This window comes from Rhinolophus sinicus, linkage group LG09 (assembly GCF_036562045.2).
Source record: "Rhinolophus sinicus isolate RSC01 linkage group LG09, ASM3656204v1, whole genome shotgun sequence".
Taxonomy (NCBI): Eukaryota; Metazoa; Chordata; class Mammalia; order Chiroptera; family Rhinolophidae; genus Rhinolophus; species Rhinolophus sinicus.
The window spans coordinates 42,117,118-42,130,142 of record NC_133758.1 but is presented as its reverse complement, the minus strand read 5'-3'; the positions used below and the strand labels follow the sequence as shown (position 1 = coordinate 42,130,142).

The window sequence follows — 13,025 nt, the reverse complement described above, 5'->3', positions numbered from 1 at the left end:
CTAATACACCAAGACCACAGTATTTTATTGACTGAGGTTTTATAATGTCTTAATATATCATCATTCTAGCCTCTGTACATTTCTCTTATTTTTCAGAATGTTTCCAACTATTCTTGTGTGTTTATTTTTTTATATCAACATTACATCAGTGTGCCTACTTAAAACAATCTAATAATTCTAATATTAATCTTAGTAATATCTAAACCTGTTAGTATTTCCTAGGATCACATTTTATTTATAAATAAACATATTGATTAGCATCTTTTTGACATTGAATATTCCTACTCAGAAACATGGTATGTCTTGACATTTGTTCAGACCTGTTTTCATGATCTTCAGAAGTATTTTTTTATTTATTTAAATCTTTAGCATGAAAAGTTAAAATACATATGAAAATAGAATAATATAATTAACCACCACTATTGACCAGCTTCAATAATTATGAACACATCGTCAGTATGGTTTATTGACCAATGTGATTTATTGTCAATATCTTACTGCCTCTCTTCTTCCCTTCATCAATATTTTAAAACAAATCCCAGACATTACATTAAGAAGTATGGTAAAGTTTTCTTCATATAGTTGTGTATATTCCTTATTAAGCTTATCCCTTGGCATTTTATCTAACTATTAGTTGTTGTTTATATATAGGAAGATTTATTTCTGTACATTAATTTTGTATCCTTTCATTATTTCAAAAATATTGGTCTGGTTTAATTTGAATTCACTGATTTAAAAAAATAATAAGGTGAATCACCACTCTTCATAATTAGTCAACAAGATTTCACCAATATTTTTACTTGACCTGTTAGAAATATGCTAAAATTCTAGGTATAAACTAATGTAGTAAGGTACTAGTCTTGTTCCAAACAATATGACTGTGGCCTGAAACATAATGAGCAACCTCTGTAATGGCACTGCAAACTTACCTGGGATTCCTATCCTGTAAGTTTCTGTGGTAATGGGGGTCAAATATATGGTGATGGAAGGAGAATTGACTCTGGGTGGTAAAAACATAATACTATATGTAGATGTATTATAGAATTGTACACTTGAAACCTATGTAGTTTTGTTTACCATTGTCACCCCAATAAACTTTAACTAAAAGAATTTAAAATTTTTAAAATTGAAAAAAAAAAAAAAAGACCTGAAAAACTTGGTGGTCTTCACTTTCCTGTGATTTTATAATATCCTATGTGCAGTTGCTGGCCTCTATTATTCCTGTAGACCTTGAAATCAACTCCCTGGTGGTAAATCAGGCTTTTAGGAAGTCATATTAACTCTTCTGAACCAGTAGGGGACCATTTCAATCTTTTGAGTTCTTATGAGAAACACTCATTAGATGTATTAGGAATCACGTTGCGGTATGAAGACTAATTTTTTACATAATTTCTTGTATATCATCATCAGTATCCTGCTCTTTAAAACACTTTGTTTTTCAAACTCAGAAAGTTTTAACAGTCACTTTTGACACTTTTCTGTGTAAATTGATTAAGCTGTTCTGCTGGAGTAGAGTCAGGGATTTGGGGTCAATACCCATTTCAGAAAATTCTAATCAGCTTGAGTATTTATATCTCCCTTAGGCTGTCTCTGAAATGGCATGTGGTTTTTCTGGGCTCAGTTATTTTCTGAATCCAGATAGGAAATTTCTTTTGGATTTAATTTACACAGGTAAATTAATTCTAGTTTATTCCAAAAATTAAAGCAACTTTTCTTCAGAGAACAGTGCTTTCTCCTAGGTTGCAATGACTTAGTTTACATGACACCTTTTAAATGACAAACACATGTGGATAGAGATAAATATATCTCATTGAAATGGGGAGACAGTTTTAATATGACACATGATATCCTTGATACCGTATCATATGACTTTGACCAAGTTTTAAGTGACTCTTACTATTTAAGGTAATAGTACCTACTTCATTGAGTTTTTATAGAAATTAAGTGAATTGATGTATTTGCTTATATGAGCACCCAGCGTATAGTAACTTTTAATGAGTGTTTGTTAAATACATAAAAGAAAATAAAACCTGAATACAGAAAAATTGACTTTCCTAAAATAGGTCAAGAAAAAACTGAAATTGTACAATCTGTTTTCTGTCACCTCACTCTTGTTGAATTAACTTCTTTCCTGCATATATAAATAGTTGCTAATTTGAACAACCTCTTTCATTTTAAAGATTCGCCGATTCTCAGTCCAGCTAATTCTGCGATCAATTTAAGTGGAGCTCAGGACCTGACCCGGAATAAGAATGTTGTGAAGCCACTGGCTTTATCTTTGCAGGTTGTAGGGAAGACTTTTGCTGCAGGTGATGTTTTCCTCACTTATATTTCTTTGGTAAATATATAGTCTATAAATGACTTGTGTGAAACTTAATTGACAGTTTGGTAGAAGGAAACAGAAGCTGCTTCTTTGTCAATTGATGGCAGAGGTGGTGCTGTCCATAATAATGCATTTTTATAGAAAGCTTTATGTTCTCTATGTTCTAACCAGAAGAGTCCAGGAATGACATTTGACACACAAAGAGAGAGCAGGTTGATTCCATTTGATAAACATTTCTTGGGTAGCTGTTATGATGAGGAACTGGAGATACAAAGATAAATGAAGCTCAATTCTGGACCTCTGATGTACTGATGACTTAGTAGGGGAGATAGACCCATGAGGAGAGATTTTTGGTGTACTGCAATAAATATAACAATATACTAGGGGAACGTGGACAAGGATTAAAGTTTTAGGTCAACATTTTGGGTACTAATCAAGAAAAAGTTCTTGGAGGAGTTTGGTCTTGAACTATGAAGGAGATATTCACTGTACAAAGGAGTGAAGGAAAAATATTTCAGATTCCGAGGAATGCAGGGGCAAAGCTTGAAAGGAAAGAAGCAGCATGAAGTATGCAGGAACTTACAGCAATTTGGACATGTTAGAACCATAAAAATGTAAAACTCAGGGAGTGGCAGGAGGTAAGCAAATGGTGACAAGGGAAAGGTCACAGGAGGCCAAGCTAAGAAGCATAGATTTTACTCTGTAACTTATGGAACAGAGAAGTGACATGGTCTTATTTGAACTTAAGTTAGATCATTTTGGCAGCAGAGAAAATAAGAGGTAGGAAAACTAGTTGGAAGTCAGTTCAGTAGTCTAGGTGAGAGGACCAGGTCCTTGGCCGGGGCAATAATAGGTTGGAGAGGAGAAGACAGATTGGAGAACTAACTACTCAGGAAGTGAAATCAGTAGGAATTGACTGATTGAAGTGAGCATGAAGCAGAAGCGGCCTCAGTTTACGTCCACCTTTCTGGGCTAATGGCAGTGCCGTTTACTTGAGACAGGGCATACAGAAGGAGGAGCAGGTTCCCCAGGAGGAGATTGTGAGTTCCACTTTGGACATATTGAGTTTGATATACCCAAAAGACATCCAGTGAAGGGCTGTTCAGAAGTCATTTAACTTATCATAGGGGAAAATCAGAACTGATAAGGGGTGCCAAGAAAATGTATACAAGTAGACACTGTGGTCAACGTTGCTCAAGCAGTAGTTCACTGTAATCAGAAGTGTCTGGACGCTGATGGTAACCACTTTGAGCACCTCTTGTAATTGCAGAAGTCAAACGTGACTTGTATTCATCTTTTGTTATCGGTATACGAGTATATTGAGTATTACAATTTTAATACAGTTTTCCTTTCTTGAAATGTGTATACATTTGTTTGGCACCCTCCATATGTGATTAAAATAAGGTGAATAGGGTAAATAGTAACAGCCAAGGAGAAATGTAGGGTAAGGTAAGCTGTGGACTAAGGCTAGAATCCTAGAAAATTCCAGTGGTTAAGGGAAAGACATGGTCAGAAAAGCTGAAGAAAAATGAAGAGAAAGAGAGCATTCTTGGAAACTTTGCAACAGTTAGGTATCATAATTTATCAAGATCACATTTGTTCTTATGCTAGTCCAACAATTTTTGCAGGATATACCTTCTGATAAGCTTATAGACTTGAACAAATTAAATTCAAATTTTTACAGCATTAAAAAATTCACTAATTTGGATCTTAACAGAAATCTCATGGTTGCTAAAACCATCAGATGAAAGGCCGATGAACAACTTTATAATTCAAGAATTAGGCTAACAACTCTTGAATCCACTGATCAATCTTAACATTTATAAGAGAGAAAACTAACCATTATGTGCCTCCTGGTGGAAGCATACAATAGTACTTATAAGATACCCTTGCCCCCCCCCCCAAAAAAAATCAAACCTGAATCTGAGCAAGCCTGTATATCTAACAATTAATAACAAGTAGAGGAGACGTTAAATGATACTATGGATATCCAATCAGCAAAATCCAAAAAGTGAGAAATTCTGCTGAGTTTTCAGTGAATTAATTGTAAGAAAGAAAAAGGAAAATCCTAGATATTAAAAGTTTAAGGAACAGACTAACTAAATTCAGTGTGGAGCTCTTTTGAATCCCAATTCAAACAAGCCAACTGTAAAAAACCCTTTCTGAGGTAATTAGGGGAAATTTGAATCCTGATGGAATATTTGATATTAAGAAATTATTAATTATTGTTCATTCTAAGTGTAATAACGATATTATAGTTATGTTTTTAAAGCACCCTTTTAGAAACATATATAGAAGTATTTATGGATGAAGTAATATGATAAGTAAGTTTGCTTCAAACTAATCCAGAGCACATATATTTTATGTGGGGGTGAGGAGAAGAGATAGGAAGTACAGCTAAAGCAAGATTGGCCATGTGTTGATAAATGTTGAAGCTGGGTGGTGGGTATATAGTGTATTATACTATTCTCTCTCCTTTTGTATGTTTGAAAATTTCCAAAATACGAAGTTTAAAAAAATGTTTTCTCTTCTTCCAACCCATCATCTCCAAAGACTGCACTGAAAATGATTCTAAAAGAGCTCTTGGGGTCCTAGAAAATTATTTTTAGGTGACATTTCATTTTAATGAAGGTACTACTCTGATGGTGGTTATAGTTGGCTGTGTATAACTGGGCTGTCCTGTCAGGGAGATTTCTTTGAATCCTAGAGTGTGAGGTTTAGCGTATGGTCACAGCATCACAGAAAGCAGCGTCCTGTCCCGCCTCTGTTCTTAGTGCTTCCTCTCATCTACTACAGATGCTGCTAATGGAAACAGTAGCCATGGAGGGAAGACCAGTGCAACGAGTTCCACTCCAGCCCGCCCAGGCAATTACTCTTTGTCACCAAGACCTAGCTATGCATCAGGAGACCAAGGTACAATACTCATCTTAGAGTTTTGAAATAATGCCTGCCAATTATGGAGGAGATGCTACAGAGTTTTGGAATGATGAATTATCTCATAGCACACTCCCAATTTTTCCTTAGCTTCTGATACAGTGTTTTGAAAGTTTATGATTAGTATGGGCAGTGATGATTAAATATCTTGGTGATTCTACAAAATGAGCCTATGTAGGAAATAATATTGAAACAAATGTATAAGGAAGTGTCTTTAAAAACCACAGGTTTTGCTGACCAAAGTACAGGGTTCAAACTCTCTGTTGCAAATCTGAGCCTTCCTTTCACCATATACAAAATGGGATAATAATATACTTGTTCTACAACCTTACAGGGTTGTTGTTAGAATCAAGTGAAATAATCTGGGTAAAATTGTAAGTTGTAAAACAGTGTACAGACGTTAAGTGGTATTGTTACTGTGCCTTTTTCTAATTTTATCTTTACCTTTAGAAGAGTGACTTAGGCTTTCTGAGTATAATCAAATTAAAGGTTCTATGTTACGTTGGATTCTTTCCTTTCTTCCACTGCTAAAGACAAAGCTCATCTTTCTTTTTGCCTTCAGCTACCATGTTCATTTCTGGGCCACCAAAGAAACGACACCGGGGATGGTACCCTGGGTCACCTCTCCCCCAACCTGGTTTAGTTGTACCTGTTCCTACAGTTCGTCCTCTTTCAAGAACTGGTAAGATTCCAACAGAAGATGTTAGCTGTGTCCTCCAATGATCTGGTTCCTTGTGTGACCCATACTTGTTATTTCTGGCCTAGATGGTTCAGTCTGTGACTAGGACCCTGAAAAACACCTGTGGCCATTTTGGTGCCTACAGTTTAATGTTGAAAAGTTCATCTACCTTGCTACTAAACAGACAAGTGTAAATATACCAATTTTAAGACATAAATGGAGTTCTTCAAATATTTAAGTTTGTTTAAATGAGTAATTTTAAAGACTACAGAGAGATGCTATATACACAAAGATTTATGCCAATATGTTACTGTGGTTGCCTCTAGGTAGTACTGATTGATGATGAGTTGATTCTTCTTCACGCTTTTCTGTACTTTTCAAATTTTCTGTATGAACATATATGCCTTGATATACTGGCAGGGAAAGATAAAATACAAAACAGAATCCAAAAGACTACATGTGGAAAAACAACTAGAAGGAAAAACTACCAAAATGCTAAATAGTAGTTATCTCCAAGTGATGTGATAATGGTTGATTTTTTTCCTTTTGTTTTTCTCACTTCTAATTTTATATGATAAACATGAATCACTTTAATGAAAAAAAACAACAAACCATTAGACTTCTAAATTAAAAGTATTAACATTGCATTGATTTCAGTTGTATTGCCTTTAGCTTTTATGTCTAATCCTTCTTGTCAAACAACTTTTTTTCCAGAGTCCCTTTTATCTGCTCCAGTTCCACAGACTCCATTAACTGGAATTTTACAACCTCGACCCATTCCTGCAGGGGAAACTGTAATTGTTCCTGAAAACCTGCTGAGTAACTCAGGAATTAGACCAGTAATTCTGATAGGTAAGGCAAAAGAATCCCAAGTTGTGTCAGCTGGAATCTAGGAGTGTTTTTCCATCACATTGTTTGTGTATTTATTCATGTGTTCTGGAATATATTCATTTATTCATTTGTTGATTCTTTCAGCTTTTATTGGCAAGCTCCTTTATGCTATATTAAACATGTGACTGAAGTTGGGAATAAGGCAAGGTCATTTGGCCCACAAGGAGCATTGTTTAGGAAGGGAGTCTGTCATGTAAATAACAATTATAACACTCTGTGATACTTGAGCTGGTAGAGATTCACAACCAAGAACTACATGAGCTCAGGGGAGATGGAGCTTAACTCTGCCTGAGGGGCCTGAGAAGGCCCTTCTCAGAGGTGATGTTTCAGCTGGGTCCTGAAGAGTGGGCAAGAATGGACAAGATAGGGGAGAGGTAACATTTCAGTCAAAGGGAGCCAAACCACAGAGTAAAGGAGCAAGCTGAGCCAGCTAACAGGCCCCACTCAGGATAACCAAAAGGCCCCAAAGTTGCAGATCTGAACTGTGGGGAAGCATCTGTGAATGAGTATCTTTAAGGGGTCTGAGTCTTTCCAAGCTGTCTATAAGTGGAGGTGTAGAAATTTAGGGGTTCCTAGATTCCAGGACTTAGTGCCTTTCATACTCACTCAAGAGTTCCCTCATTTGAGGTCTAGCCTAGACCAGAAGGAGACTGCCTGCTTTACCTTTGGGACTTAACAGGTAGGGTGTTTAAGCTCCACTAGGTCTTTAGGGTATTATCTCCTTCTTGCAGTTGGCTTGAGTCTACTGGCATGGATGGTTTTGTTTCAAGCCCAGTTCTTCATCAGGCTTCCCTATCCACTGATCCTGGACCTGTAGGCACTGGGGGAGTCCCTGTTGTTTAAATTCCGTATGTCAGCAAGTTTTTATTGAGCATTTGAGTTGCATGCATATTGTAACTAAGCCTTGGAAAGATACATAGAACATGGGGACCCTCTGGTATCTGCCTTTTAGAAAGACTCACAGAGGGACTATCCTCTCCACCAGACTACCAAAACAGGGTATATATTCAACATATTTTTGTCCTGTCAACTTCTAAGATAATTTGAGGCTGTTTACTGACATTAGGAGGAGAACATAACAAAAAAATAGCTAAGATAACAAAAGGAGTAGAACCTCCAAGTATTTGCAACTGGTGGAATACTCCTTTTGATCAATGAGTATAGCTTTAAAAATATTTAAAGAAAACCTCAGGAGGTGAGATATGTTATTATAGTTTGTCTGTTTCTTTTCTGACTTCTTATCTGAAAAGAAACTTGATCAAGAATTTTATTAGAAGATATTTTATCATTGAAGTTTTACAAAGGATACAGGGATGTTTTGCAAACTCATTCATTCTTTATGGTAGATATACTCATATAATATTAACATATCCTTTCTATGGAAAACAGACATAATATAATTTTATAGTATTTTGCTTCTTGTTCATCTGATTTAATATAAGGGTAAACTTTGGCACATCTGAGTGACTTCCCTGAGATTGATATATTTCAGTGATTTCTTTGGTACCCATCTCAGAGGGCAAGAAACTTTGTTAAGCATCTTTGTTCCTAATTGAGCAAGCGTATCTGGTTGGACACCAAAATGAAATATTGAACTTCACTGACCTACTTCTATTGGGGCAGGCTATGGCACTTTACCCTATTTCTATGGAAATGTTGGTGACATTGTTGTGAGTCCTCTGCTGGTGAATTGCTACAAGATTCCACAATTGGAAAACAAAGATTTGGAACAATTAGGGTTGACTGGCAGCCAACTCCTGAGTGTGGAAAACATGATTCTTCTGACGATACAGTATCTTGTGCGGCTGGGTAAGCTATTTTCAATAATCATTTGATGGTGACAATTTTTATTCTTTTTTGTAACATACTTTTTTTCTTTCTCTACTTTCTCATATTCATCCACCTGTCTCTTTCCACTTCTATCATTCTTTTCCTTCAACCCCATTCTCTATGACTCTCCCTTTCCTCTTCTTTATTTCTTTCCTAGCCCTTTTCTCCCCTTTCCACCACTTGCCCATTTCCTCCCCCCACCCCCCCAACCCATTTTCTCTCAGAGCCCTTGCTCCTGGCTTTGTTTCTTTGTGCCCTAGAAGAGATAAATTGCTCCACCTAGTGGCCAGTCTCATAATGGTCCTAGGGTCTCCAGCGTATTTGATAGACAGAACCTCAAAGGGCTGTGCCATGGTCACCTCTCCTAGGGAAGTCTGGCCAAGCCATCTCTCTGAAAGTGCAGCTGTCATTTGGAATGTAAATGTAGCCATTACCTTAGAGAATTATTTTCCAGTTAGCCTTTTTATCTTGTTTATCCACTGTCTCTACATCCATTTTTTTCTTCTCCAGCTACACCACTTTGATGTAGTCCCATATTGCTTTCCTTCATTGAGGTACGAACCGGACTCCTTGAAAGGCTCTCTGAGCTTTAGGGTAAGGGGGATACATAGGTCATGAACCCTGCACTTCCTCTATTTGATATATCTTCTGAGCCCCACAGTGGGTGTATGCAGGTGCCTTGACAATGCTGTAGTGATTCAGCAGCATTTACATCGCAATGTCCTTTATTTTGCAAACTGCAGTAGGCTATCTAATATGCAACCTAATTATACTCTTACTCTAGGACTTCCAGCCATGATTTACTTAGGAAGATGTTAAAGACGTCGAATTACACATAAAAATTTTATCTGCACTCTTGTGAATTTTTTAAATATTTAAAAATATTTTGGTTTTGAATAATAAAACACTGGGCTCTACAATGTTAAATTAAAAACAAATCTTCACCAGGCTCGATTCAGTGTTTGGAGTATCAGCTAGCAGCCATGGCTGTAACTCTTGGTGCCTGGAGACTGAAGGCCTGCTTTGACATGGGCTTTTGAAACTTGCAAGGCTTCGGATATCTCATGAGCCACTTTCATGATCAGCCTAGGACTTGCTAATCATGCCTATTAGTGGGTAATAAAATTATAAAAACCACCTGTGTCTGCAGCTCATTTGATGTCATAATTTTATTTTCTATGTACTGATTTTCAACTGTGTTCCAAGATCTAAAACCAGCTTTAGATGTATCCAGAATCAGTAAAACAAAAACATATATATAACAAACCAAACCAATCAGTAAAACATTTTTTAAATCTTAATAACAATTTTAAAAATCAAAGTCCAAGTTAATTAAGATGAACTAAATGGTCAAGACAAATATCTTCCCTTAAATTACTAAAAGTTCTTATTTTTTAAAAAAGAAAAATCTCCTTTCAGTTAAATAAAACTCTTTTCTGCCCTGCAGGATCCGTTCTTTCCTACTTGGAACAAATTAATAATGTCTTAATGTGCAATGTGAATAGCTATTTCTTTTTTTTTAATCTAAATTTTGTACTTTGGGACATTTCTTCTCCTCAACAACTAATTTTTCTGAAATCTTTGAAAATTTTTTTTCTTGTTTTTGCGTTCAGAGGCTTTGAAGAAGGGAGCAAGAATATTTTCACATATGCTATAAGTTATAAACATTTTAAAAAGTAAATCCAAACTTCTAAAAGGACAGGTCTAATGCTTTAATGGCGAGGTAACATAAGAAGAAAAGCAAGATTCTTTAGAAGGAACAGGACTTTCCACTACAGTCATTAAAAAAAAAAAATCTCTGTTATTTCACAATCTGAAAATCTTTTGAAGTAGATAATGAAATCAGCAAATCCAGAGATTCTTGAATGGCTCTGAGTCTGTTGGAACCTTGTCTTATCCTATGAGGGAGTTCTATCTGAAAAGCCATCAGAACTGATGCCTGGGCTACACTGAGTTACTTGAAGGAACAAAATTACTATTATCAAGAAAAGTAGAGAAAAGGCTCCTGCAATTTAGCTGTAAAGGCTGAGGATGAAGAAATGATGGGAGGTGATTGGAAGCAAGGCATTTTACTCTAAGAACTCTCTTACTTCATTTAAACTTTGATACATTTTTTTCCATTTCTCAATTCGTAACAGTAATTCAGTCAGAAATCTATAAAAAGTGAATTTTAAGGCAACAGAGAATGCTATGAACACGTTTGATAATTTTATTTTCCCCAAATGCCTTTATATTTGGATTTAATTATGCTGCCTTAATCTAAAACATATTATTTAATCGTGGTTTGGAGTGGGTCTTATGGACGCGTCACCTATTAACCAGGCCTGAGCCCTCAGGTTGTCTATGAGAGACAGTAGGGAAATCGGAGACAACCAGAGCCACATGCTTTTCAACTGTCATTTGTTCTGATGGAAGAAAGCTTTAAATAGATGATCACTGTTCCTTCATCTAATACAATCGGTATGAATCTGTCTACTTTGGGCTCACTACCAACTGTGTACCTAGTGACCACTAACCATAATGCTAATTTGATAAAGCTAAATGAAGATCAGATGCTGGGTGGCTCCCAGGTGATAAGGCATCCACCTCCTCCTAGCAAGTGTTTGGGGAGGACATAAGAAACGTAAACACAGTGTCAGCGTTGCAATTTTCTGGCCCTCTTTCCATGTATAGAAGGGAAAAATCTGTCTGTTAGGATTTCACTCTCCTACCTCCCTCTGGTCTCCAACCAATCCCAGAGAAACTGTTTTCTCCAATTAAAATGGTTTATATTTTATAAATATATGATATTTTATTTTTTCTTATCCTAAAAGAAAATTACTAAACCTTCATTTTCTTACTTTCCCAGAGAGGATGGGTAGAGGCCAGGGGGGCCACTTAAACCCCTATTAGAGGAAGGACAGATTTCTGACTCACTCAAGGTGCCTTCTTCCTGTACAGAAGTCCAGCCCCTTATCCTTGTATTCTATCGCAAGGGGTTTTTAAGCCCCAAGTTCTGAGGCTATTGCTTGGTCTCAGACCCTGAGGAGTCTCTATCTGTTCGTGGGAGCCTGAGTTTCAAATGTCGGCTCTGCACAGCAAAAGAAAAGGCTATGAACAGAGGAAGTGAACATAGTGCCACTGGTTTCAATTTAAACTAAATGTAGGAATTCATTTGTGTTGCTTGGATGCCAAACATTGATTTGCTTATTTTATCCTCAAGACTGGTTGAGTTTCTAAAGAGAATAAGGAAAACAAAATTTCCCTAATTCCACTGCTGAGGGAGAGGGCTATGTGCCATATTTAACAACCCAGAATGCTGGGGAGTCACTAGACAATGAGAGCATGCTCTATCTGGGGAAAGTGTCTGGCTGCCTAAATATAAATTGGGAGTGAGAAATAATTAAACTTGATTTTTCCTGTGGATAGTCTTCTCAAAATTAGGTATAGCGGCAATACATGAAAATATTTTACATAGTACCTATGAATAAAATGAGAAATGAGTGAAACCTAAAGTTGACTATACACCAGTAAGTTAGTTTCTTACTTCATATGTAGTCATTAACCATTTCTATAATGCCAGGTTTAATAGCTTAGGCAATATGCCCCTTTCAATGACCATCTCCCAAGGCATACAGTAGAATGAATATTATCTGTGAGTACATCCTGTTTTAAAGCTATCAAGATTAAATAAAGGAGAACAGAAGCCTGCATTTAAAAAAAAAATTGAAACAGAGAGAGAAGAAAGAAGGTAATTTCGCAGTGGATAATGGTTAGTAGGCACTGTATACCTGTCACTACAGGAAAAAGCTTATTTGCCAGTTGGATTATGATGGGCTTGGAAGGACTGCACACTGATGTGTGTCTCTATTATCTAGCCGTGATTTTTTTTAAAATTCTAGCTGTAATTCTCTTCCATTTAGGTCCTGATCAGATACCTCTCAGGGAAGAATTTGAGCAAATTATGCTGAAAGCTATGCAGGAATTTACTCTGAGGGAGAGAGCCCTGCAGATGGGTGCTCAGTGGATACCTGTGTCACCAGGACAACTCCCCTGGCTTGCTCGATTAATTGCCAGCGTATCTCAAGACTTGGTTCATGTGATTGTGACCCAAAACTCTTTGGCGGAGGGCATTTCAGAGACATTGAGGACTCTCAGTGAAATGAGACACTATCAAAGGCTACCAGACTATGTTGTGGCAATTTGTGCATCGAAAATCAGAGGAAATGAATTTTGTGTGGTAGTATTAGGTGAGTAACGTTTCTTGTTTTTTGTTTGTTTGGGTTTTTTGGGGTTTTTTTTTAATCCATTCATTCAGTCATCTGTCCATTTGAAAACTGTTCATTGGGTGTTTCAGGCATCCATGCAGTTAATCTCTGGTTAAGTGCT

The 13,025-nt window shown here is 36.6% G+C and overlaps 1 protein-coding gene across 9 annotated transcripts in view; it reads left to right on the top strand.

Annotated features, from left to right (window-relative positions):
* The window catches only part of GREB1L (GREB1 like retinoic acid receptor coactivator), a 255,559-nt gene that overhangs the window by 178,833 nt on the left and 63,701 nt on the right, over positions 1-13,025 (top strand). For all 9 annotated transcript variants that reach the window (XM_074340251.1, XM_074340252.1, XM_074340250.1 and 6 more), the window contains 6 exons: positions 2,181-2,309; positions 5,120-5,236; positions 5,820-5,939; positions 6,651-6,788; positions 8,451-8,636; positions 12,560-12,886. In XM_074340251.1, coding sequence (XP_074196352.1) covers positions 2,181-2,309; positions 5,120-5,236; positions 5,820-5,939; positions 6,651-6,788; positions 8,451-8,636; positions 12,560-12,886 — 1,017 coding nt within the window. The remainder of the gene's footprint in view (positions 1-2,180; positions 2,310-5,119; positions 5,237-5,819; positions 5,940-6,650; positions 6,789-8,450; positions 8,637-12,559; positions 12,887-13,025) is intronic.